At 38.5% G+C, this 27,197-nt stretch overlaps 3 protein-coding genes across 5 annotated transcripts; all 3 read right to left on the bottom strand.

Annotated features, from left to right (window-relative positions):
- Nucleotides 1-423: 423 nt before the first annotated feature.
- On the bottom strand, nt 424-9,444 carry si:ch73-40i7.5 (amyloid-beta A4 precursor protein-binding family A member 3). Its single transcript, XM_010742665.3, has 11 exons — nt 9,145-9,444; nt 7,510-8,482; nt 6,734-6,761; nt 6,473-6,618; nt 6,222-6,308; nt 5,009-5,185; nt 4,148-4,327; nt 2,666-2,878; nt 1,650-1,769; nt 1,329-1,469; nt 424-1,232 (listed from the first exon to the last, which is right to left on the bottom strand). The coding sequence occupies exons 2-11, from the start codon at nt 8,467-8,469 to the stop codon at nt 1,161-1,163; spliced, it is 2,124 nt and encodes a 707-aa protein (XP_010740967.3). The 5' UTR covers nt 8,470-8,482; nt 9,145-9,444; the 3' UTR covers nt 424-1,160.
- Nucleotides 9,445-9,859: 415 nt separating this feature from the next.
- Nucleotides 9,860-14,104, bottom strand: pex11g (peroxisomal biogenesis factor 11 gamma). Of its 2 annotated transcripts, XM_019259618.2 has the most exons (6): nt 13,885-14,104; nt 12,888-13,085; nt 12,611-12,789; nt 11,325-11,393; nt 10,968-11,226; nt 9,860-10,937 (listed from the first exon to the last, which is right to left on the bottom strand). In XM_019259618.2, the coding sequence occupies exons 1-5, from the start codon at nt 13,945-13,947 to the stop codon at nt 11,013-11,015; spliced, it is 723 nt and encodes a 240-aa protein (XP_019115163.1). In that variant the 5' UTR covers nt 13,948-14,104; the 3' UTR covers nt 9,860-10,937; nt 10,968-11,012. The 2 variants fall into 2 exon arrangements, with proteins under 2 accessions (XP_019115163.1, XP_010740966.2); XM_010742664.3 differs by having other exon boundaries at nt 9,860-11,226.
- A 1,352-nt stretch (nt 14,105-15,456) lies between these two features.
- On the bottom strand, nt 15,457-27,127 carry si:ch73-40i7.2 (FYN-binding protein 1). 2 transcript variants are annotated; one of them, XM_010742688.3, is made up of 16 exons: nt 26,994-27,127; nt 23,665-24,289; nt 22,759-22,873; nt 21,892-21,938; nt 21,670-21,707; nt 21,284-21,315; nt 20,278-20,410; nt 19,700-19,862; nt 18,602-18,752; nt 18,380-18,396; nt 17,821-17,881; nt 17,527-17,569; nt 17,081-17,243; nt 16,337-16,370; nt 16,018-16,055; nt 15,457-15,882 (listed from the first exon to the last, which is right to left on the bottom strand). In XM_010742688.3, exons 1-16 carry the CDS (start codon nt 26,994-26,996, stop codon nt 15,857-15,859), a joined length of 1,689 nt encoding a protein of 562 aa, XP_010740990.3. In that variant the 5' UTR covers nt 26,997-27,127; the 3' UTR covers nt 15,457-15,856. The 2 variants fall into 2 exon arrangements, with proteins under 2 accessions (XP_010740990.3, XP_019115162.2); XM_019259617.2 differs by having other exon boundaries at nt 22,759-22,870.
- Nucleotides 27,128-27,197: the final 70 nt, after the last annotated feature.

The following is a 27,197-nucleotide window of genomic DNA, read 5'->3' as shown; positions in this document are numbered from 1 at the left end:
CAGGCACTGGCAAAGCTGTGTTTCCTGCACGCTCACGGTGCCTTAGATAATAAAAATTATATCTGACAATAAAACGCACATGAATAAAAGGCATTACTTTATTAGCACAAGCAGCACTCCAGTACATTGTACACTTGTAGCTAATCGAACAGCAGTGAAAATATGAATTTAAATGACGTTTTGCAATAATTCCATTCATTTTTTCATAACAACTGCGCTATTATCGATTTAATATGATTTTCAGATACATATATTGCAGGGACAACATATTTATAGAGCTGTCCAAATTTCAGTAAACTCATATGTAAATTGGTATGTGATTTGTTTTAAAAATTATTTAACGAGCCTCTGGTACAAAAGCAACTTTGCATCTGAAACATATTCACCAACCACTGCCTTTCAATAAATAACATCAAGAAGATATCTCACAGATCATTTTAATGAACATCCAAAAGAGCAGACCCTTAAAAATATACGTATCTCTCTATCAAATAAGGCAGTTACCTTTAATTGTGTATGATATCTGCTTCCTGCCAGGCACAGTCAGAAAAGCACAGTATGAATGAACCAGAGCACTTGACTAAATAGCACTCTCTGAAGTTTGACAGACACTTGTTGATATGTATATATGTGTGTGTGTGTGTGTGTGTGTGTGTGTGTGTGTGTGTGAGAGAGTGAGTGAGTGAGAGAGAGAGAGACTGGAAGTACATCACAATGAAATACAGGGGCCCTTTGTCCTGATTCAATAAAGATTCCACTCGAAGCACATTCAGCTCAGGCACGCTGGCAACACACCAGACTGGAAGACCAGAAACTCTAGAGTACAGTACAACACTCCGCATGTAAAGCTTAGTGAGTCCAAAATATTCCGTTTATGAATTATTGCATCTCAGCTACTGCCTGAAATGTTAACCCTCAGATAAATATAAATGGAAGAGCTAGCGTCTATCCTTGTCACTTTAAAATACGCTTTTATAATATTTCAATACACTTTATATCTTAAAAATATATAGCTATAGACTAGCTAGATGTATTCAGTGGTGTGACAACAGCTTACGATGTGCTGTGTGATCAATTGCATAATATTTTCTCAGTTTGGCAAAAGTTCATGTAGCTTCAACACTGTGCAGTATTTTTGTCCATGGTGCTGCAGGATGTGCTCAAAGAAACACCGGCTGCTCTTGTCCTGTTAGGAGTCGATACGTTGAGGCTGGCATAGTCTTCAAATGAATCTGCCCGAGAGACAAAAAAAACAACATTTAAACAGTAAGTATGTGTTTTAATCCTGTACGTCTGTATTTATGATTAAACATTTCATCCCTTCTCACCTCTCCGACAGCATTAGTCAAGATCTGGATAATCTTATCATGTGGCGTGGCGACAACACTCTGACCGTTGATTTCAATGATGCGGTGCCCAACACGGATGCCTCCTCTCTCTGCTATACCGCCCCGCATCAGACTGCAGATCTGCAGAAGGAAGAGAACAGGAGTTTTCACATTTGAAAACAAATAAATATATGAGACGCAGTTGAAGATCACCACAAAATGCCAGCAGATGGACCTTGAGTTAAGAATATTTTGTCAAAGATTCCAAACAAAACAAACGTAAGGTTTGGTAGTGACAAACAGTGAAAAATAAAGACTTACAATGCCGTCCTCCACACTGAAGCCCAGCTGAAACTTGGGATCTGGCCTCCTGATAATCGCCATGGTGACTGGCGGGCAGTGGACAATACTGAGCTTCACATACTTTTGGCTTTTTAAGTCCTGAGATAGAATCAAAATGTGAATTAGTTTACAGCAGCATCTTTTTTTTAAATGTGTTAAGTGGCTTTCACTGTTGTTTTCCTCATTGGTGTTTTATTTTCTGTTCCTGTCTGATCACAACTAAACAGAACCACTTTAGTAACTAACTTTTTGCAAATTCATCTAATTTACCAATTGTATTTGTTTGCTGTTAGTTCACTCTTTATCCCCTTTATTTATGTGTGATGCACTACTACCTTAAAGGTCACACTTGTAACACTTGTTACTTGTGTTCAATTTAGTCAATTCTGTAGAAGTTTTTGCATGAATTCTTTCTGCATCAGCCTCCTTTAACTTTTTAACATCACTTTTAACTTAAATTTCTATGTAAATGTAATATGGCAGACGTGGACTGTTATTTAGTTGCCATTCAGCCTCTCCTGTTCACTACCCTCTGCATCTTATACATAGGTTAAAGCAACATAGTGCAACAACATTACTGACAGCCTCACAGATTATCATGAAGTTGACTGACACAGTCTCATAACACAAAACATTTTACTCTTCACAATAATAAAATTCAGTATGGTGCTGCTGTGCCGAGTGTAGCATAGGTGTTCATGATGTTGTGTCCACAACGGGTAAATGTTTCAAGGTTCTACTGTATCTTAACAAAATGAAAACTCATTAAAATATTGAATATCAGCACCAAATACCAGCAATACACACTGCATAGAAACACACTGCCATCTAGTGCATCCTAACAACAGTACATTTGCTGTGGAAAAAGATCACTTGAACCTTTTAGACTTTCAGGAAATTCTGCCATTCAAGAACAATAACTAATTGTTATTTTTATAGTTCTAATTGTTTTTAAAATCAGTATTTTAAGTTTGTCCCCTGTGTTCCCTTCTTACCCGGATGATGTTCTGGCAGGTGGTGATAGGTAGACCCACCATGCTGGTGCTGTTGACGGACATGATGCGGTCACCGATGCTGAGCTCGCCACTTCGCTCAGCAGGACCTCCGTGAAGAAGGTTGGCCACGACCACCGTGGGCAGGATGGAGCCCCAGCCCGACTCCACCACCGCCAGACCCAAGATCTCTCCGGGAGCCTTTGTGATGACGACCTGAATCACAAACGCACAGCAATCAATTATTTTCAGTTATTCCCTGACAAAGTTGTAATGTGTTTTAATTTGTGCTTGCAATATTTTATATTAAAAAGGTGTCGAATTCAGCCACAATGAGGAGCAGCAGAAGACACAATGTAAAGCTGTAGTTTGCACACTTGCTTCAGTTGACCACGTTTCTATTCTTTACTTCCTTGAATGATTTGGAGCAAAAGGATGTACAGTGGAGAAGTAGATTACACTGCACAAAAAGTTTCTCTGCACATTTTGACACTTTTCTTCCCCCATTACTGGGTCACTATTTAAATATATTGTAATACATAAAGCTGACTACATCAGCTGCCTTATATGACTCTTTGCCTTTATTTAGGTCCTGTGTGTCAGATTCAGGGCTCTATTTACAGAATATGGCAGAGATGTTCACTAATATGCATAACTATGTTTTCATTAGTGTATAATCACCCAAAAATAAGAACTGTTATATTTTTGTTACTTTAGAATGAGGCTTTTAAATCTACATTCGCTGCTGGTCTTCTCCACCATGTTGCACTGCTATGTTTCAGCCCTAGAACGGACAAATCATACACTGGCTCCCGATAGGATGCTTTCTGTTGTTACGTGTTTCACAGCCACCATTTCTCCTTCATGCTAGGAAGGAGAGGTGAAACAGTGTTTAAAATCTCCAACTACACCACTTGATACCACAAAAGGATTTTGTGGTAAGAAGAGAGGCGACAGGAATGGGAGACCGATTAAGAGAATGGAGGCAACAAAGGATGGCATCGAAACTGGGATGTTGAGATCACAATATATTAGGGGTGTTAACAGAACACAAAAGTTGGCTGCAAGGTCAGTACAGCAGGAAAAAAACAAAACCCAAATACTTCAGGATACATTTCATTTCTCTGTTTATCATTACAGCCCTGTCCTATGGATCTAAACCATTAGGCCAAACAGACACCTTTCAAATCTATGGGGATGAGGAAGAGAAACAATTGTTGGGGAAGAATCATGACCAAATACAAGAGTAGATACTCTCTCCAATAAGAGGCCTAGTAGTATGAACTTCTGAACCACAGCTGCAGAAGATATTTCTAATGCCTGTTTTAAATGTGTCCTGTAATAATATCGAGTGGCACTTTAATTACGTCTATTTCTGGCCACTTCCTGCAACTGACTAAAAAAGGTATGTATGAATCACACAAAGATTACAGAGCAGCTGTAATTTGTGTTAATACACATAGCCCCAATTACTCAATTGCTTACATCTCGGATGTTCTGAGAGTCAGAGAAGTGGGCCAGGTCTCCGTTGTAGAGCTCCTGACTTTCCAGGTAGTTGCTGTACTCGCCAGGCTTCAGATCGCTGGCTTTGATGCCGTTGGCCTGAAGGAACTGCTGGTAAGCCACTCCAAAAGCCTGACCAATAGCCTGGGCGATGATCTGAGCCTGGATGGAGAAGAGAAAACTCAAGTTTCCACATTGTTGTTACATTCATGTCTCCTGGTGGAGCCATTGTTAAATAAATACTCTGCATTTTGTTTTGCCCTCTATTTTCATATGAACAAATTCAAGCAAATGAGTTCATTTGCAAACATTCAAGCCTCAAAGCAAGTCTTAAAAAGATCCCTTGATTCTTATATTCACTTACTCACTTACTTGCACCCATTGTAAAACTCTTCATATATTAGTAGAGTTAAGTTGGGAAAGACTAGCAGTAGACGCAGTGGCCTCATGGCCTTCAGTATCCCACAGCTAATTAGTTTCTAAAAAGAAACTCCTTCTCCTATTCAGCCTTGCCAAGAGTGGGAAACTGGGACGACAGCCAGAGCGTTTTTACATGCAGGAGAACTCGCTGGCTGTCTTGGGGAAGGAAACCAGGCCAAGCTGAAGCTGAAACTGTTGTCCAGCTGAAAAACCAGCACATTTGATCTGAGATACAAGGTTCAGGGGAGCAAAAGACACTTAAATAATGTCTTGAATTGTGAGCCCCCAGCCGAAGGTTCAAAACTGCAAATGAATTGACATGATGGGGGTTCTGGCTGCTATTAAGATCATAAAAGCAGAGCAGGAAACACTTCAAAATATCAAATATGTGAAGATTTCAGAGCTTTCAACAGACTAACTCACATCATCAGAGGAGAAGAGGTGACAGATCATTAAGCATTTCTTCTGAGACGCAGAAGAGGATGAGGAGGAAGAGTCACCATCCTGCCCTTTACGTTTCCTTCGTGCCATCAGGACCACAATGTCACCAATGTCAGCAATGTAAGAGATCATCTGCAGAGCGTGATCCATCATGGCTTCCTGAATGGAAAAAAAAACAAAGTGTTAATAATATGAGGAACAGAGAGAAGGCAGGAAGGCCTGGTTTTACTTAACTTGACTTGATCTCAACAAAGTTTCATGTCTCTGCAAGTTAGTCCATTACAAACAACAATGCCCCAACTTTATTTTTTCCTCTCTTTTAGGTAAGCTTTTATTGTGTGGTACTTGTAGTTGTAATTGTGACGTAAAAATTTAAATATTGAAAAAAAGAAAAAGAAACAAAACATCTTCATTAGTTTTTTTTATATCCATAGGCATGATGCAACGAGGAGCAACCAGCCATGCAAAGAGGGAGCTGACAGCAGCTGACCCACTTTGACTCTCCTGACAAATCAACCAGACAGTGGAGGAAAACTTAACTCTACTATAACTGCAACATTACTGCAGAGCTCCCATATTAAATCACCATCCAGGTCTATATTAAGGATTCTTACTGCGAGGGCTCGGCTTGAGAGTGAAAATTTCAAACTGCAACGCCGCTTTGTAAAAGAAAATGTCATTAATGCATGTTTTTACAACATTAAACCATGAATCTAATCTATCTATTACAATGCACAGTCATTTTGTGCTCATAATGAGATGGTAGGTAGGGGCACTTAATCAGGACACACAAACAGTGGACACACACTGCCAATAGCAAACATTTAAGGGTTCTCACAACAATTTTGGTATTTTTTTCCAAAAATTTTCAAAACAAACTTCATTTCTTCACAACAGACCCCAGCATAAATAATGCCATATTGGATGAGGTAAGATGACTTTAAAACATTTATCTATTTATCTAAAACATTTCTGTTTACACTTATCTTCTTTAAATTCATCATATAACCTTAAAACAGATGACATTTAACTGATATCCATAATCAGCATTTGTTGGCTAAAAGTGGCAGTAGTTCTACTTGAGTGCAAATTTTTGAGTGTTAGAAGGAAATCATAATGCAGAGATAGATGTGGCCAAAATCCTAAATAAAAGGAAAATTAAAATTTACATAATCTAGCAGTTAACGAAACATACCTGTGTGTCAGCGGTGAGCACTTTGATTCGCTGGGTTGAGATGAACAGATCCACCTCTGTCATCGGCTGAGACTCACCCTCTGGAGCCTAACGGAAACAATCACACTGATATCACATGTGCTCCTATCCTGATCACGACATCGCAACCAGCCCATGTCGTGACAAAAGACTGAAAACTGGTATTTTAATCTAAATGACCACACAGGAGCACTATTAAGCCTTCTCATTTTGCATGTCTTATCTGACTTCACCTTAATGCGCTCCACAGCCTCTTGAGCCTGGGCCATCCGGGCGTTCGTAGACGGGTTCTTCTCTGATTTGAGCTGAGTGGAGCCGAGGTACTTGGCACCAAACACTACTCCATCCAACAGGTCTTCAGGGTCACATGGACCAGGCACTTAAGAGTAAAACACATGAACATGAGCACAATTACTTGCCTTATTTCTTTGTATGTTTGTATAAAAAAATATAAAAAGAATTCAAGACAAGTGAAGCTCACTGAAGTGACTTACCGTCTTTATATGAAGGATGATCAGAACTCTGCAATGACAGCAAAAAGAAAAATTAATGAACTGTCATGATAAAAGTGGATTTATCACCACACTCACTTCTCAACCTGTCTGCAGCAGCAGAGGTGCAGACATCCACTGACCAGAGCTCAATGATACTACTTAATATTTATACAGAAACGGAACAAAAAAGGAGACTGACTGCAGAAAAGTAAGCAAGAAAGTTAGACAAGTGTAATATGTGTCTATTCCTCAATATCAACTATCAGCTACAGTTTACTATGAACTAAGTTACTAAGCTAACTAAACAAAGCCCTCATCGATTTGAACTCCATTCACAAAACAAGCATTTTAAAAGTTGTTTGCATGTCGTCTTATGGACAGACCTGACAAAGTATGAATTCTTTTAGAAAACGGCCATCATGGTGGTTATTTCAAAATCCTTTTGACATGTTTATTGCAATAAAACCACAGCAGAATCTGATTATTTTGGTTTTAATTCAACCGTAACATTAGTAAGGAGGTTCAGCGGTTCATAGTTACTCATGCAAGAAAACACAACTAATCCTGTGGTCATATTTTAACCACTTGGCATTACTGGTACAAGAGTCTGGTCGGGAATTAAATATTGCTCCTTTAAAATTTGACACAATAAAATAGTTTGAAACATATTTAAGATACATGAAAATCAGGTCTTTTGTAGAGAATAAAATTGATAAATAATTTGATCACAGTTCATCCACTTTTAGGATGATTATGTTAATAGTACTTCAACCTACCTGCTCACTCTCTGCAGCAGCCTCTTCTTCCTCTGGAGGCTCCTCGCCCAGCTTCATCCACACTGGCTCTGGATACTCATCGTCAGGCAGGGAGGCGAGGGAGTCGTCCCTGTGCCGTCGCTGTTCACCATTCCCATAATGCCCACCCCAGAACATTTGAGCGTCGTCCTGGCTGTAGGAAACTGACACTACAGCATCCACCTCTCCTCTGTGGGGCAGAGAGGCAGGATGGGGTGTAGCACTGATCTCTGTGAACTGCAGCATCCCGAGCAGGTCTCTCTGGTGGCTTTCAGAGAACAGCAGCCCCGTCGTTTCAGTGCTGTCGTCTGTAATAAGGGAGGGAGCGCACACTTCGGGCTCAGACAGGCTGGAGTACTGATGCTGGGCAAGGTGATGTGGTGTCTGTTGGCTTGGTTGAGGCTCTCCCCCCATCAGCTGTAGTTGGCTGAGCAGGCTATGGATGTGGCTGTGGTCTTCATCACCTGATGTCCTGTTAACAACCCCAGCCTCCTCTTTACTAACCCTACTCTCAACATCACGTATGGCGTCCTCTTCCCGGGATTCCCCAACCTTCACCCCTTCCTCTTCTGGTTGTGCAATACTTCCTACAAGCTCCTGCTGGTTCCCACTGAATGTAGCTGCAGTGTCAGTCATGTTCGAAGGTAGTAATACTGGTTCATCCGGACTGGCCTCGTCCAGATTTTCAACAGAGGGGTAACTGGGGTCATCCAGGTCACCTGCTGAGCCCACCTCACTGGAGGATTCAGACCTCCAGTCTAACGGAGGAGGCTCGATCAGGTTGTAGGATTCCAGATCCTCGGCCTCCGGACCTGGCAAAGCTGCAACAGTCTGCGTGTTGACCTCGACCTCAGGCGCTCCATCAACAGGGCCGGTGGCAGAACAGAAAAAGTCTGAGGGTGCAGAAGCTGAATGATCAGCGGGGCAGACGACTGAGTCCATTATGAAATAAAGTCTGTGGGAGAAGGAGATGATTAGGAATCACTTGGTTCCTCAGTACATGAATGATATTAAATATATTTTTGAAAGCATGGACGCAGAGTGATCTCTAATAGTCTACTATCTTTTACTTTGGTGAACACTATCTCAAGTCCAATCCTCATTGCCTCATGACCATCAAGATAGGAAAAGCAGCTTAAAGATCAAAGTGCATGGACCAGCAAACCAGACTTCATTTAAAAAAATATGCAATTCTTCAAACGATCCTTAATTAGTTATGCAATAATCTGTACAAACAATATTGAATAATAGTTTTACAAATCAGGAAGCATAGAGATATTTGACAGAAACGCCTTTTTGATCCTCGGTCAAAGCACTAACTTAGTGGTTAGCACGGAGCTATGTGACACATTAAAATGTCTTATTAAACAGCTGCAGGTGTTTAAAGAGTGGTCCGTTATGCAGCAGAGGGTGGTTAATGTGACTTTATTATGTCCCATGCTTTGAAAAAGATAACTTTAAACAGACTGCATGCTGGTGAAATCTCAGCTCGGCTAACTAAAGTAACTGTTAGCTCGGTGCTAACTAGTTAGCTGGCCACAAACCGCAGCATCGTCAACATTGATGTTATTTCTGCAAGGATCCAGAGTTTGAAGCGGAGAAAAGAGCAGCTCTCACCCGATAAACTGAGCCCTCACTCGGTTTCTTTGTGCCCAGACACAGACTCCTGTTTGTGCCACCGGAGACAAGTTGACGTGGTTTGAGGTTTGAGTCTTTTCCCAAACTTTGTCTTCGTTTTATCCTTCATACTAACTACAGCACAGTCACATAGCGTCATAATAACTCCGCATGAGCCAGAGGCAGCAGAGTCACGGTGTGAAACACATTTTTCTGTCAGTGTTTGTGTTGTCCACTTTCTGCAGCTTTGAATTATTCACGGAGTCTGGAGCTGTGCTGCGTTCACGTACTCCTGTAGCTTCGCCCTCTCTTGGTTTCTTCTTCCTCTTCTTTGAGTACACACACATGACTTAACCACAAAATCTATTAATAGGACATTTTCCAAATCCCCACTTAAAAACAAACCTCTTATTTAATCTAAAACGCATACTTGTATCATGTTTACTTTGAATTTTACCATCTGATTTATCATTACATGTTGCTATCCTAGTGCTGTGTTTCATGACAATTTATAATAATGAAAAAAACTAGACCAGCTCTGCTCTTGCAGAATTAAAGTGGGTATTTAATATGAGGTTTATTATTATTTGACGTCTAAAGGCTCTTTTTTCACAATTACGATCTGTCCGTCGGCACTTGAAGGCAACACTTGCACACGTCACGTTGAACCTTTCAGACCTGATCAATCAAACGTCAATAAAAAAACAACCTGAGAGACAAAAAAAATCAATTTATTAAAAAAGTTCATGAGTTTAAATCATCTAAACATTTTTACATATAAGTTCATTTACATTTAATCCTTTCTGCTGAGCAAACCAGATATTTCTGCAGCCAAGTTCACCAGTTCCTGAAGAGCACCTTATTGGTGAACCCAGTGGTGCTGTGGTGTAGTTTGAGTATATTACACCCTATAAACAACAAACGAGTGGTTTGGATGCAGCAGTGATGATAAAAAGTTACATTAAAAAATGTAATAATTAAAGCTGCAGTGTGTAGGATCTAGTGGCATCTAGTGGTGAGGTTTCACGTTGCAAACAACTGAAGACCACATGCAACATTGAACATTGCCGGGTTGGAGTGAGTATTTAAGGCAACAATTTTACCTCTTTTTTTCACTGTATTTCACTGTCACTGTATTTCTCCTAAAATCACCACAGCTTTCATTTCTAGAAACAACCATTCATCCATTTCATCTTATCGTGCACTGATCTTCCAGCGTGACCGACTGAACAGGTAGAGGTTTAGTGTCCCTTTGCGCATAAACCTCCTGTTAAACATAGAGGCTGTTACAGGAATCAGCTTGTGACTTGTCAGGTACAGGATGAAGTCACAGGCCACTTTGCATACTGACAAACAAGGATGCAAGCAGTGGTCCTCAGGCAAAAGTGTTGTCGTCCCAGGAGCAGGAGCTGTTGTTTTTGGGAACTTGGCAGCACTGAAACAGTCTCTGAACAAAAAGTGGGAGGTATTTTGTGCTAAATGCAATGACATTTACTGCCAAAGTGCCTCTGATTGTCATTTCTCATAACAACACATAATTTCTATATAAATTTCACATTTGTGTGATTGTTAGCAGTCTCCTGAGAAAAAAACTTTTGATTGATTGATCTTGTCATCAAATCTTGCCTCCGACTGTCTGATGACTGAAATGTCTACATGCTTCTCCGCTGTAACATTTTCAAGAGGTTTCTAATCACATCTGATTAAGCACTTGCATGATTGGATAGAAGTCTGCTACATCTTACTCGTTAAAAAAAGATTCATCTCCACAATCTGACTGAAGTCCAATCCCATTAAAGATGTCCTACACATCCTTTCACTCAGCATTTTCCACCAATAAACGTCATTTTCTCACTGTGACGTGAAGTTTATGTACTGTCGCTCTGGTCGTTGTCGCCTGCGTTCATCTGGATCAAACCAATCAGGGATGAGATGGTGCCCATCAGCCCCACCAGCCAGTTGGGGAATCGTCCCGCCCACAGGAAGCCAGGTGGCATCCAATGAACGGCATTACTGAGGTCAGCCATGCTGCTGAGGACAGACAGAACCTCCCCTCGCATCTGCCTGCGGAGCTGAGAGCGGCTGCAGGAGAAAAAACACACTGGTTTATCAGGACATGTTTATCTCACAATATCACTCTCTACATTAGCTGCAAAGACAATAACATGTAGATACATCACCTGCTGGCACTCCCATTGCTCTCATGTCTGTTCAGCTTCTTCTTCAGTAGAAGCAGAACTCGGAGGGATCTAAAAAGCAAAAGATTCACATGATTCAACTCAGACTGAGAGTGTTTTTGTGGCTGTTTACTCCATCAGCAAGCTAAGTTGTCTAATGTAAAGTGACTATGTTTGTACTCAATCAAAACAAAGTGCTTCATGAGTCATTCTGTGGTTTCTTAACATGATCAAGTGAGGATATGATTAAAAAAATAGATGGTGTAAACAAATAAAAAACAAACCTTGTATGTATTCTGACCGATTAGATGGTGAAGGAAATATATAAATACACATTTAATTTACTAAAAGTCTGGAATTATTCTATATTATTCTTACTCTCATCAAATCGCACAAGAAGACCAAAACCAACAATATGTTAGTCTGTCTTTTGATTCTCCTGATTTACCTATCCTTAAGGTGGCAAATCTTTTAAACCATTACACAAATATATAGTTTCATTTATTTAAAAAATGACTCAATTTCTCAACAAACGCTATGCCAACAAGAGAAATTAGTGTATTTCTTGAGGACTACTTTGAGCCATGGATTAATACACATTTGGTGGAGGTTTTCAAAGTGAGAGAAGGTGATCTCCTCAGGGCCTTTTGTTTTTCCTACTTTCACAAAGTCTGAAACTAATAAATGCCGTTTGACAGACTTTTTAAAGGTAGAAAGGGATGTTGCTGTTCTAGTAGCCGTTGGTAAGTCATTCCACCATTTGGGGACGACCACAGAGAAGAGAAGTAATGTCAAACAGAAATATTAAGCTATGTTGCCTCAATTGTTGAGTTTGTGCAATCAAATAACATAATCATGATCCCGCAGGCATCCAGGAATTGAGCAAAATTAAGCAAGTAAAAAGGTGTGTAGAGGCATAAAACCCGTGCTTTAGAGTATTTCTATCTACAGGACCATGTGTATTCATTTTAGTGAAGGAACATGTCACCCAGTGCAACACAGCACGTCTCATCATTGTGTTTTTATAGTTTCTGGACAATAATGGAGCTCTGTGGCACAGAGGGATAAAGTCTATCTCTGGACAATAATGGAGCTCTGTGGCACAGAGGGATAAAGTCTATCAGGCTTTGTCTACAAAGAAAATACCTGTGAGAAGGATCAATTCATTGTTGATTTTTTAAATATATATAATTTTCCCAGCCCCATCATTATACTCACATGTATTATTAAGTATGAAATCCATATTTTAATCATCAAATAAATTACATTTCGTGTCAGTGTATCCAGACCTGAGAATTCCCAGCAGCAGTGAGGTCCCCCACAGCACGGTGCTTAACAGCCACCACTTGTCAGACTTCACTTTGATTAGCTCAGCGTCAGCGGCCCACGCGATGTGTTCACAGGGGTAGTAGAGCTGGTCGGCCACGTTGGTCAGCACTGATATCCACCGAACAGCTGTGTCTTCCTCCTTTGAAACACATCCAACATGCATTAATGCAACATAGCAATGATAATAAGACATGAGAGGTGGAAGAGGCTGGAGCGGAGTGTTGTTCTGTGGCTCACCCCAGCTCCTGTCCCATAGCTGTGGGAGTAAGCCACCATGGATAGATCATCAAACAGCCTCAGCACCGTCCGGCAGTGACTGAGCTGTGCAGAAAACAGCAGCAGACTTTTCCCAAGTTGGTGGGATGAAACGTCTGTCTCTGCTTTCCGGGAAAGAACTCCTCCAACGAGCTGCGATCCATAACAGACCGTCCTGATCTGAGGAGGGAAACAAGACAAAAACACTGGGTAGTACTCAAAATACTTTTAGGAGACAGGACAGTTTATCAAAGAGAAGGCTTCACGTTCAGGGATTTAGTAAAGCTCATGTTTTTTGCTGTTTTGTTGAATAATTTTTAGACATAAAGCATCATTTTGTGCAGTTCATTTATTATAATTTTATTGATGTTTGTTATTACATGCAGCATGTTATTCTTGCTGTTTGTATGGTAATAATATTAATACCATACAGTATTTATGCAAAAATGGCAACCATTTCCTGAAATAAAAAGTTAACAAAACAAAAAAATATATTTTACTATATTTCTTTTGTATTTAAAATATTTACTGCTGTCTACTATTTCACCCTTTATGGATAGTTTATATGTTCTTACTAATATTTTGTTAAAACACTACAATATTGAACATAATTTCCCAAAACCCAAACATATTCACCTCTCCGGGATGTTAGATAAATTAAAAAAAAAAAAACAGGACCATATTATTGTAATTAAAAAGATGAAACCAGAGAAAGTTTGAGACAGAAAGATGAATGGATTCTCCAAATAGATACTAATTAAAGTTTTCCTGAATGACTGGTGGATAATGGGTTAGTATTAATGCAGCTTTTTCAACATTTGTGAAGTAACATCATGAATAAATGTCAATCTACAATTGACCACTCTGTAATGTTGTCCTAATGGTTAACTAAAACTTCAGTAATGCTCAGGATTATTGTGTTCCTGTTTGCAAACTCTTAATGCAGCTGCAGTCTCATATGAACAACATGAGCACTTACCACTTTATCTCTTCCTCTGTATGACTCCAGCACTTTGACCAGAGCCTCCACAGACTGCTGCATGTCTGTCTGCTGCTCAAACACTCACAACACCGTGCGAGAAACTGACAAGGACCTGTGAAGCTCCTGCACAAACATCTCTGATGGAAACTAACAGACCGGAGCAGCTCAGCTGGACTTTGAAACAGGAAGGACCACAAAGAGACTCAAGGAGATGATCACCGAGTCAGTCGATCTTCTTCTTCTGTACTGCTGCCCTCCTCAGGTGAGCTGCACTTTTTTTTCTTTTCTTTTTTTTTTTTTTACAATATTGACTGATAAACGCCAATAAGTACAAGTTTTTCTTTACAAATCAATATTTAGAAAAAAAAAATCCTTCCATCCATGAAAAAACCTGATTTGCACTTAGTTTTCAATAACCATACTTCATTAGTCTTATATTTATTTCTAAAAATAAGAATCTGACCTCGTTCTCATTACCTGATATGTACCGGTTTAAATCTAGTCTTTGGTATTTGGACTGAATTTGTTGTCAGCTACACAAAGTTACTTTCCAACAATGATATTAATGATTTGCTTGAAAAAAACAAAAACAAACAAAAAAAATTCTCATCGATTATAAAAAAAAATGTCCACCCAACTCCTAAATAAGTGTTTTGTTTCTGCAGTTATACTTTTTAACAATATTAAATGAAAGCATACAGTTGTTCATTGTCAGGTACATTTGGCTCACTGCATACATACAGTCAAATGTTTTTCCAAAATTCAAATTAAAATGTAATGATTAGTCTTGATGTACTTAATTCACGTCTTGAGTTTGTTACGGGAATTTTAAAGACAAACCCTTAAATAAGGAGGATGGAATTCAAAACATCAAAGTTTAAGTTGAATGTATTGTTCTTGTACAAGAGGAGCGTTTCACAGTGCAACACGCTAAAGGGGTTACAGAGAAAAAGGCTCCCTGAGGAGCGTTGACAGTTGGTTCTTATACATTTTCCTGAAGATGGGCTGTCTCAACCCCTGTAAATTGTTAACAGTCAATTTGCATAAAATGCATTTAAACAGCTTTCTTCAACATATCACCTAGTGAGTAGCCAGTATGTCCCCAATCTTGATGTCACCTCTCTGACCTGTCCCTAGACCTCATTCTGTTCTCAAATCCATCTATACATTAACCTGAACTTTACCTTCCCTGCCAGTCTCAGAAAAAACAGCAATAAAGGGAAGTGCCCTAAGGACATATAATGTAAGAACAAACATTGTATAAGTTAAAACATCTAACTAGCTGTGTAACCCTAACTTTTATAACAGAGTTATAATTTTGTATTGTAGTTCAGCTCATAGATGATTTTAATGCTTCCCAGAGGTATTCTGAAAATATATTTCCCCCATATGTTTTTTCTGGTTAATTTCTTCTGCGTCATTTCTATATGTTCCATCATTTGCAAATAGTCCCCATTCCTCCTTCATTCAGGTAAAAATACTTATATGGGTTAATGTTTTCTCTCTTTTTATATTAAAAAACCAAAACCAAAAAGTCAATCAAACATGACAAATGAAACTGGGACACAATTACCAGAAAAAAAACTTTATTAATTTATCTTACATTATCTCAGAGGTCAAGCGAAACACAAAGCTACAGTCATAGTGTATTCATTTTCTATACAAGCAGTTTGACAGACAATGCGATGCCGATATTTTTGTTATTCTCAGCACAGGACATGTACAGTCCGTCTGTGTGAGTGAGTTTGTATACAGTTACCGCATATCGTTTTAGTTTTATATATTCTAGTTTGTTTGTTTGGGAGCCAGATAGACACATAAAGCCTGGCTGTGCAGTGAATCCTGTTGCCACTGACAGAGTCAAATAAAGTAAAACTGTTTATATTTTTGTACAGTTTGAGTTTTCAATTTTTCAATTTTTATGTAGTTTTTTGTGTCTGTATATGTTCAGTTTGAAATGTTTTAATCATCAGTGAGAGTCGTTGTCGTAGATGTCTGAAATAAAAAAAGGAAAAAACAAAAATTTAAAAATTAGATTTATAAGTCAATATTTCAGATTACACAGGGAATGACAGTAGCACAATTATCATGACATTTACTACAGCACATAATGATGCGAGGATAACTTACCACCCTGATAGTCAACATCATCGTAAATGTCTCCTTCCCTGCAAAGGTAGAAATATTTATATTTATATTTCTGTATTCTGGAACTTGTTAAAATGAAGTTAAAACACAACTTTGCCTAAATGTCATCTTGAATGAGAACAATTTGCCTTAGATTTAAACACTGAAGAAACAAATATTGTTGATTGATAGACAGAGTTAAATTGATCTACAATTTACAATTAAATCTACATTCAAAAACAAATCATCATTATTTGTTCATTGTATAAAGAGACAAAACCAAAGTAATGTGCACATACTAAACGGACAAGGCTTCACTTACATTGGAAGAAGAAGAGATCTGGACACATAACCATCTGTGAGAGGTGAGACAAAAGAGATCTTTATGTAAAACAATCGCGTTGAATTGGTAAAATACAACTGTTAATTAATGTATTTTATGTATTCCACTGTTTATTGGGTTATTATCTAACAAACACTAATTATTGTCAGTTCTATTGCTTGAATGGACAAGATGCCAATTAACCTGCATGTCTTTGGACTCACAGTACCTGGAGAGAACCCATGCAGACACGAGGAGAACATGCAAACCAGAAGAAAGGAAACCAGAAACCTTCCTGCTGTGAGGTGACAGTGCTAACTACTGAAAACTGCACCACCCAATTTTATAATGCTTTTAATGACACCCGATTTTATTAATATTATCTTTTCAACAAACTACAAGTGAAGAGAATATTAGGTGAGGTGAGGTTGGGGGATTTTCTTTTGGACACGTCATCCCAATCACAGAAAAACAAGAAAGAAGAAAAGCAGTAACACAGAGCTCCTGATTCACAGACAGGAAAGAAGAAAGAAAAGAAAAAGATACCTTTGAAGTTCAAGCCACAAGCAGCCATGTAATATTGCATCACATCATACATCGACATGTTTTTTTAATTACTATTATAAACCTGTAAAACCCATTCACATTAATTTACCAAATGTTAGCATCCAAACTATTCTTGTATCACATGCTACAGATTAAATTAACATTCAAATTTAAGAGGGATGAGACGTGTTTACATACATTTTCCATGCCGGTTGCAACACAGAGCTTTCTTGCTGCTGGTGAGCTGGATCACGTCTAAAATTTCGCCCTGAGTAACGTGTAGATCCTTCCCTCCTGGCTTCTTTATGGTACTATTAGGATTAACCATCATGGTGTGCAGCACTGTGAGAGGCCCTTCATACTGGGAAACAAAAGTTACGGTCAATTTTTATAATTTTCTAATTGTCAGCAATTGTCTTAATGGAGACACACTTTTATGTTTAATTATATGCATCAAGTGTAAATTATGCCTCTGTATGGTGTGTGATGAGTTCCTCAAGGATCCATCCTGTTCTTTTCATTGGACAAGTAACATATAATACAAACATACAATATAAACATTTCATTTCACTTACTGTATATGCCGATGACAACTTGCTTTATTTACCATTAAAACCAAATCATGTAGTGTGAAAACTATTTACCTTGAATTTTTTTCTTAAGTCCTTCAGCACTCTGGGATCTATGCTGAAAAAGATGATGATTTAACAGTTAATCAAGAAGCATACAAATGCATTTACCACCACATTTCCTACCATAGATTGATAGAATAAATTAAAGGTAGGCTGCTCTAATTTGACATTACCTCACCTGGTTTCATCACTTATCATATCAACATGAAGCGTTACATTCTGATAATACTCAAGCTGCACTGAGTCGCCAATATCTCAAGCTCTCATTTCCTGTTCTCTTTCAGTGAACCAGATGAGAATAGATACCTAATTTCAGGCGGTGGTGGGGGAAAATCCTGAGTTAGTGGTTGAACGTCATCATAGTCGTCTGAGGAAAAAACAAAAAATTACAGTGAAATGAAGATGAAAATGAACTTGTCTTCTTGTAACTAGATGATAGTCATTATCTGTTGAAACAATCGATCAGTTAAAAACAAACAAGCAAAAAAGAATAAAAATATAGTAAAATGACTCAAAGTATGAGGTTGTCTTCCTGAATCTTAAGTTGTCAAATATGTTACCACGCTTTAGCAAAATGTATGACTGAGTCAGTGTTAAATGATATTAAAAATATATATCAAATTGTTTAATTGCAGTTGAAGCTGGGTTTTTTTAAAACAATAATTAAATAAGATTTTGCACCACTGATTGATGATCTATGACATTTAAACTATTTAGTGTTTTTAACAAAAGAAAAACTGTTTTAAACCAAACAATCTATGAGTATTTTGTTCCTGTTGAGCAATGGTCAGTTAAATACAAACTGTGATATTTTATCTGGTATTAATCTGCCAATAATGTGTATGTGTGGTATGCTGTCACTTACCATCATCATCATCTAAGCTGCAGATTAGAGGAAACACAACATGTTAGTTGGAACAGTCATGGTTGAAACTGAGACAGCAATGCAACCAAACATGTGAGGCAGCTGAGTCATTACAGTATAGCTAATAATCTGCTGAATACGACTTAAAATTTTTTCGGAAAACTGATTTGTGTTTAGTCATTTCTCTCACAATATCAATAACATTAACATGATCGACTGTACCTTTCTCTGCTATTGGACTCCATACTTGAAATCTGTGGCGGGTCAGGAGGTGGTGGAGGCAACGGCGATGCATCTATTTTTCTGGACTGGAGCACTTTGCGCTTCACTGCCTCATAGTCAATATCCACACACGTGTTACTGATGTATCCGTCTGCAAGAAAAGACAACATCAAGGTGATGCACTTTGAGTCTTATATGGCAATTCAATGTGTGAATCAACAGAAAACCATCTAATAATAATAATAATATACTAATTATCATATAATAATAATCAGTATCATCACTGGGTGTATCTAGAGTATATAAAACAACAGAAATAAGTTTCATGTTTAGATATATTCATTGGTTGAAGGAAAGTTAAATAATCGTGGAATGTGTCTTATTAAATGTTGAGCCATGTATCTCTTTTGAATCAGTGAGTATAAAGTTGTGTTTTTATCATATGATTTGAATACATACTGTGCATATTATTGGCAGAGTGGTTACAATACAAAGGAAGAATCGTAATATTCTTTCTGCAATAACTAATTGGGAACAACATAAACAGACAGGCAGATGACTTGGGATTTTATTTCAAGAGTCATAATATCTCATTGGTCCCGCCACACTTTCTGTGACTGAAAATATTTTTACACTTCAAGCTGAATTAAGGGTAAAACAAATGACGGTGTTGTTCTACGTCTGTACTTATAAATCAAACACCTGAATGGCACAGAAAACTAAAAGAGGACAGATGTTTAGGTTTAACCACAAGACCCAGAGTCAACAGCTGCAAGTTCCTCCAACAAATCAAACTCAGTATTTTATGAAGCATCATGAAAAAAATGAATAAATAATGTGAACTAGTTCAGTTTTGGGACTTGATTTGTCTTGACTCGAGACTCGGTCTTAGTCTAGACTTGGTCTCGACCCCTCAAGGTCTTGGTCTTGTCTTGGTTTAGATGCAACATTTAGATTCCAACAATGCCAGTTAACTCACTGCAGAAATCTGCAGTGCTTATCTGTGGAGGCTTTATGCCTACCTGAGGTCTATTAATGGCACTAAAGAGAGGTTCAGACTGGTTTTCTTTGCTTTATGAAATTTAAAGTGAAACTCACAGTTTCCATTCAGAGAGCGAGCCAACCATTTGCCTCCTGGGTTATTCTTCACTCGGAGGATCTCCACACTCTCGCCCTGATGCACACTGAGGTCCAGTTTTCCTCCTCCAGACCAGTCATGCCGGACTTTAGCTGTATGAAGAACCTCCACCTCCCCTTGCAACTACAAAAGGACAGAAGTAAAGATGTGACTGTTAAAAACAATTAACAGGAATTAATTAGATCTGGGTTGAGATGGAGTGGAAAGATTTAAAGAACCTACATGTTTTAGGACATAAGAAGAAAGATATATATATTTTTTTTTTCAAGTGTATGTATTATGTATTTTTTATTGATTCATGATCATAACGTTCATGAAGATAGCGAGCTAACTAATTAGATAACTGCAGGTGCTATGATTAGATTAAATATTTTCCAGTGTTATTATTGTTAATAACATGTGTGTACAGTTTTATTTCAACTAATAAAGTTATTCTTTAGCTTCAAATATTTTAACTACTAAACCCCTCAAAAGCATAGTATTCCTGTTTTGTAAGGTGGTGCATTTTCTTGGAGAACAAATGTTTTTGGTTCCTCACCTGAAAGTTCTTCTTCAATTCATTTTCTTTTTTCTGACGTGCCATCTGCTCCTTCTTCTCCTGTTCCTTTTTCCTCTTTGCTTCTTTTTTGTTTCTCTTCTCAGCGTTTGCCCGGTTAACCTCTATCTGGTCCCTATAAACGCACCATTAAAATAAGAAATCACACTTAGTTTTTCACATGACTGCATAAACCCACTCCTTCCACGTTCATTTTATGAGTTACCTTGCTAACTTTAACTAATTAGCACTAAACACGAAATACAGCTGAGTCTGATGGGAATGTCAGTAGTTTGCCATAAATCACAATAAGATGTTTCACTCAAAAAACGCAAATGCGTGTAGGCGTAATCATCTGGCGATCATGAATGTCTCCTACTAAATTTCATGACATCCAATAACAGACATTTCCATCCCTAGAGACACGTCCCATTACTGTGAATCTCTGTAAAATCGTGTATATTTGTGATTAAATACAAACATCAACCAATTACATATTAGCACCTTAAGTGTTACCAACTGCAGTATCCTGCAGACACCCCCGCCTTTCGCTTTTTTAGTTTCTTCCCATCTGCCCACATTTCAACAGTCCCCCGTGTTTTGTCACAATATCCTGCTTTAACAGGAAATACACTGATTCACAGAAACAACATATAACCATAAAGAAATATCATTGCACATATAATTCAAAGAAATTCTCTCCAACTACACAGAAACTACACTACACTTCATCAAAATGCTGTTTGCGCCTTAAAGGATAGAGAATAAGAATAAGAATGTAAAAAAGTCTAGAATTGGGAAGACTTTTTAGTAATAGTGGCTGTAGTGGTTGCACAAGCAGCTGCTTCAGTAGTACAAGCAGCAGGTACAAAAATAACAGCAGCAGTATCAGAAATAATAGAAACACTGTCCTGTCTCATGCAGCTGCAGCCACTTTCTACTTTTAGCCAGCAGAATGTCCTACTTCAGACACAACGGTCTCATGGTGAAGACAGAAAGTTTTACTTACTCATCAATAGACTCATAGACGTCTTCACTGTCCTGCAAGAGAAAAAGTTTTATTTACACAAGGAAAACATTCTCACACAGGGATTATTGGATTACAGGTGAAGGCCACCTATTTTAAGGAAAGTATTAAAGAATCAAACAAAATACTTGAGTCTACAATCAGTGTCTGCTCCACTGACAGTGAGGGAGGTTTAATCATTATTTTTCTCACCAATTTAAAATATGAACAAATGTAAACTGGAAATTAAACTTCATTTTAATTTCAGTTTCTAGTTTGAGAGAAGGGTGTAATAAGTTCACACAAGAGAAACCATGTAGCACTCATTCTTAAAATGGGTGACAGTCTTTACAGTAAGTTACATTTTAGTTTCAGTTTTCTGTCCTTACCCCGTCCACGCACTGTGAACTGTTGTCACTCCAGGACTCTGCAAAGTGACATAAACAACAGAAAGGCATGTCATCTATTTGAAAACAACATTCTCAAACATAATGCATGATAATCAGAATCAAACATGGGAATCATAAGTCATAACACTTTGCTTAGTCACATGCAACAAGAGCTTTGAGAGTGGAAGAACGATGCACAAACAAACACGCTGTAATTGTTACCATTGTTTCCAATGTCATCATAGGTGTCCTGGATGTCCTCAATGTCCCTGCAGTCAATAAACAAACATGATACCTGGTCATTATTAAGAAACTATACATTTTCCTCATGAACATTTTCATTGTATTAATCAGACAATCTGATACTCAAAGCTGTTTCCTGTTGCAAATTTGTTGTATATGAGCTTAACTTCTAAGAGAGAGGTTTTATGGAGCCTCTTTCACTCAGAAGCACTGACTGCCGTTTGTTTGTACATGTTACTCTTTTAATTAATAATCTTCAGTATTGTGGCAGAAGTAAAGTTTCTACCATTGAATTAACTTAAACCGTAAATAACCAATTTGCCACTTGGTTGTGGATTTAAATTTGACATATCTTTTCCTTTTTAACCTGACTAAGAGTTTGATTTACAAATCCAGCAGATGCGGAGCAACGTTAACATTGATTTAGAATCGTGTTTCTGGCCTGTGGTTTCTACCAACTGAAATTATTTGTAATGGTCTATTTAGATAGTTGAAAGTAAAATGTATCAGGTGACTATATATAAAGACAGAGATCACATGTAGTGGAAGTCTCTGGTCTCAAAACAGTAACATGTTTAAGTGACATATATCTGGGACCGCTTCTCATTTTATACTTTAAAAAAAAATGTTTTACTTTGAGTCTCTGACATGATTTATTCACTTTGATGTCCGCTCATGATTGTTGTCTTGTTGATGACATATTTACTGAAGACTGCGATGAAAATATTAATCTGATTTTACTGTACCATATCAGTGATTTTATTATTGCTGATAAATGACATGAAACAAAAACAATTAGGAACATCCCTGAACGCACCTCAGCATGTGAGCTACGTGAATACTTACATGGAGGCTGCTTGGCGTGGCAGACTGCTGGGTTTGCTGGTTCGTTGTGGTGGTTTTGGAGGACTGACTACTGCAGGTAAAGGCATCTTTCTACCTGTGGAGCCTGGGGAATCTGCTGGAAGAACCAGAGAAAATGTCTTACGGCAAAATGAGACTGATAATCAGTTATGGACAGCCACACCTACGCACTCGAATCGACTGTTAACAAAAAGGCGAAAATTAATGGCGAATATGCAGAAACCTTCTCATTTACTTCATTTGGCTTATTTGTTTGATTTTCTGAGCTTCACTGTTGTGAAAAACCTCATTTCCACATTGAGATGAAACACACTTTGGTGTCAAAGAATTTTTTGAGCCATGAAAACTGTAATCGCTGTTACTGATCGCACACACACAATTAATTTTCTTTTAATTCAGTAAAACTAAGAATAGTATTTTACATGTAGAAATAAAATGCCTCGTCCAACAGACCATTTGACCGCAGACATTCTGACTTGTTGACTTGACAAGACCCTGAAAGTGAAGCAACTAAATGGAATTTAGCCATCATTAATACAGAAGTAACACCTGTTTTGTGACATTTCAAAATGTCTCTGTGAAAAAGGTCTATGAAAAGGGAAAAAATGTTAGCAGAGCAGGAACAAACTAGCTTGTCCTTGTGCTACAGTATATTGACTAATCGTCCAAATCCAGCTGCAACTGTCATGATTTGGCCAAGTTAATTATTTTTAAACAGAACTAACCTTCTCCTGGGAAGGAACAAAATAAGCCTCCCACAAACATTAAGCCAGATTGAGATATAAGCAAAAAAAAATCCCACTGAGACACCAGGAATATCTAGATTACCTTCATTTATTAGTCCTACAAAATTACAAATCTGTAAGTGAATAAGCCTGAGAGACTCACTGTCTGATTTTCTTGGAGCAGGAGGGGCAGGTCCTCGGCAGGTCCTCATAAAGGGCTCCAGGTTGACATGGGGGGGTCGTTTGGGTTTCAAAGGCAGGGGTCCCTCAGGGGGTAGCGGCCTTCTCAGTGGGGTCACATCCCCTGCACTTCTTTGTCGAGACTGCTGTCGGAGTGGCAGAGGGGCAGAGGCGGGAGCTGGTACTGGAGCCTGGAGTGGAGGAAGAGCCGGGCCTGGTTTGATGCCAGGAAGCCTCTGATGCCCCAACATCATGTTCTGTAGCATATCACCTGTCTGCTTGATTTTGTTGGTGTCTGCCGGCTGGATGGATGGTCTGACACCAGGATGGGGAGGCGGTCGAGGAAAGAAAGCAGGTCTGGAGGGGATGGGGGATGCCATTGGTTCTGCCCTTGGGAACCTCATCAGGCCTGGCCCAGCCATCACAGGAGGAGGAATTGTAGGAGATACTCTGCGGTAAGCCAGATCGTTTTCCGTCCCTGGCAGGGTCACCCTGCCAAACCCAGGTCGTGGAGATTTTGGGGAGCCGCTGTCTCGGCTGCTGGCGTCCGAGGTGCTGGTCTTATTGTTGAACCTGGCTCTCAGAGCCTTGACATCAACGCTCTCCTCCTGAAAACAACACAGGAGCACAAACTCAAGTGTATCAGCTCTGCACCTAAAGCAGGAAGTTAGCAGCACAGCAAGGCATGACCCCCACGCACACAAACATACACAAGTGAGAATGCACGGTGCAACACAGTTTCCTGGTTGTTTTGATCTTCACAAAGCTGATAAATCTGCTCCAGCAGACAAAAGCACTCTGAACAATAAGATATCCAAGGTGGCAATGAGTAATTAGTGAATGAGTGATCATTGCAAACAAATTAGATTATCTCTGTTGAAAGAGGTAGCTACTGAAAATGCATACCCTTACAAAAAGTAAGTATGCTACACAAAAACATTACCTGCAATTGGAATTATTTTAATGTAAGTAAGAGATTGCTGTAGCACTAAAAACTGCAGCGCATTTTATAGTGACACTGACAAACACAAGGTCAGTGCTAGTGCGGCATATCACATTTGTGCTTCAGAAGCTGATGTCAGTCAATTTATTTTTTTACACGAAAACCTCAGAAGTCGTTCAGTGTGTAAGTTCTCACACATTGAACTCCACCTTGTTGCTGGTAAATGGCACTCCTGCTCTCCGTAGTTGCTAGAAGGTGACTATCACCATACAACAGGTCATCATCTCTAAAAAAAAGCTTTATACCACACTCAGTGGACACTTTATTAGGTAAAATCTAATGCAATGCAAGACCTCAGCTCAACCACAAATTGACAAAACTAAGGATGCTAGAAATAGATTTAGAGACTAATGAACACCAAAACATTCAAAAAGTAAAAAAAATTAGAAGTAATTGTGTCTTAAGAATCTTAATGAAAGATAAATGATAAAAGACAACACAAGCAACAAAAAATAATACAAAATTGAATAATAAAGCATTAAAATGACGAAACACTTCATAAGAGCTAGAGTGTAAATGCATTCTTTGGAGTGTTTTTGAAAACATGTTTAGTGTGAATGAGTCTAAATAAATATAAATTTCCCCTCATCAGTGCAGAGATGAGTCTCGGTTATCTCGTCAGGATTTAAGCTCGGGGTTTCATGCGTCTAAGACGTTATTTTGAGTCAAGATGTTGTTATTCTGAACAAAACTGGAGGAGGGAAGTGCTCAGAACTGTTTAAAAAGAGCTTCAGTTGTGCACAGTCAGAAATAATATCTAACATCATTGGCTGACTACAATAGGTGGAGTCAGAAAGCTTTTAATAGAGCAATGGTTGGCTTACATACAAACAACAAGGAGGGAAACGTGGTGGAAATAAAAGCAAATTGTTCTGTGAATGAATTTGTTTAATACTCTGTTATGTGGACAAAATGAAAACGGGTTGATAATAAAGTAATCCCACCATCTTTTGTTTGAACACCTTAACTTGTAACAAAGGGTATGAAGAAGAGCAGGAAGCGCTCACAACCACACATCTCTACACCTCAGCCAGCATCCTGCGGCCGTTACCATAGAGACGCCCTCCGCTGTAAACTCCTGCACCAATAAGCTGCCAGCTCTGCTCGCAGTCGTCTCTCTCATTACAAGGTACAAAGGAAACTGAGAGAAAAAAATCCTCTATACCACAAAACACACTCAAACGGGGTTCCACTTTCAGTCAGCAAGTGCATGTGCGTGCAGCTATATACGTGTAGGTGTGTGTGTGCGTGTGTGTGTGTGTGTGTGTGTGTGTAGCCTCCTTTGGAGCTGACACACAAAGCAGATGGTCTCGCCGCAGAATGTAGCTGAGCAGGTGTGCTGCAGTTAAATTTGCAACAAAGTGACAAACTAAAAGTAAATATGACTTAATTACAGTTATAAGTCATGACTTACTTATTTAATTACTTTCAAGAATATTGATGAACTCTTTGTTAAGACTAAAATAAAACATTTGTATCGCTTCATCAGCTTGTCAGTTGTTTGTGAAGCATTTTGAAGTGCACTAACCTGTGTGAAACGTTCAATGCAAATTAAGTTTGATTGAATAGGCTCAGGTAATTCGAGTCTTTTGTCACATATAGGTAACAGGAACAAAAACACATTGTATTTTATAGTAATTTAGCTGCTGGAATGAACAATAACAATAATTAAAGTATATTTTTGGAGCCATGATGGTCTTAAGTCTTTGTACCGGGAATAACCTGGATGAGGTACAGGATCCTTTAGAATTTTAAGACTAAATATCAACCACCAATTACCTTTTTCTACATAAAAAACATATTAAAACACAATTATCATGTGTAATTTACCAGAAATAAAATAGGAAGATAGAGAAGTAGAGAAGTCAAGCATTACTGATCATACTGTCAATCATTAACTAGTGATAGCTGTGCGTAATAAAGCCTTCTTTCTTTCATCAACAGCAGCATGAACATTTCTTCCTTTTTTTAAATTCAACTTCCCCTTTTACCGTGAAAACTACATGTAATCACAGTAGGGAACAGAATATTTTAGAGAGGGATCTTCTGTTTTTGCAGCATTGTTAAACACGATTCAAAAAGTACTTTGAGGTTTTAACCACAGAGAAACCAAACACATTTGGACTTTCTATAATAGTGAGATTATTCATAGACACTTTGATTACCGGGCGGAAATGACCAGAACAGACAATACATGAAGAAAAGGGCGAAAGGTGCTATGGAGATGCTGTTTATCACTCCACTCATTCATATATCACCAAAAACCTTTCTATATGATATATGTATGTAAATATATATATATTACTTACCATATTTGCCTTTAGTGATGGTTCAGTGATGGATAAAGTGCTCCATGTCTGGCAGTTAATCTGTATCCAGGCTGATGCTACGGTACAGGCAGCTACATGACACTAAACTTACATCAAATGAGGAAATGCTCATCTTGGGCAACAGAGTGGCTGACAGTGACACAACCTGGGATTAACAGTAGAGAAACATTATCATGCTGCCTG

The sequence above is a fragment of the Larimichthys crocea genome, chromosome XVII (assembly GCF_000972845.2).
Source record: "Larimichthys crocea isolate SSNF chromosome XVII, L_crocea_2.0, whole genome shotgun sequence".
Classification (NCBI taxonomy): domain Eukaryota; kingdom Metazoa; phylum Chordata; class Actinopteri; family Sciaenidae; genus Larimichthys; species Larimichthys crocea.
This window is presented reverse-complemented; position numbering and strand designations above follow the sequence as displayed.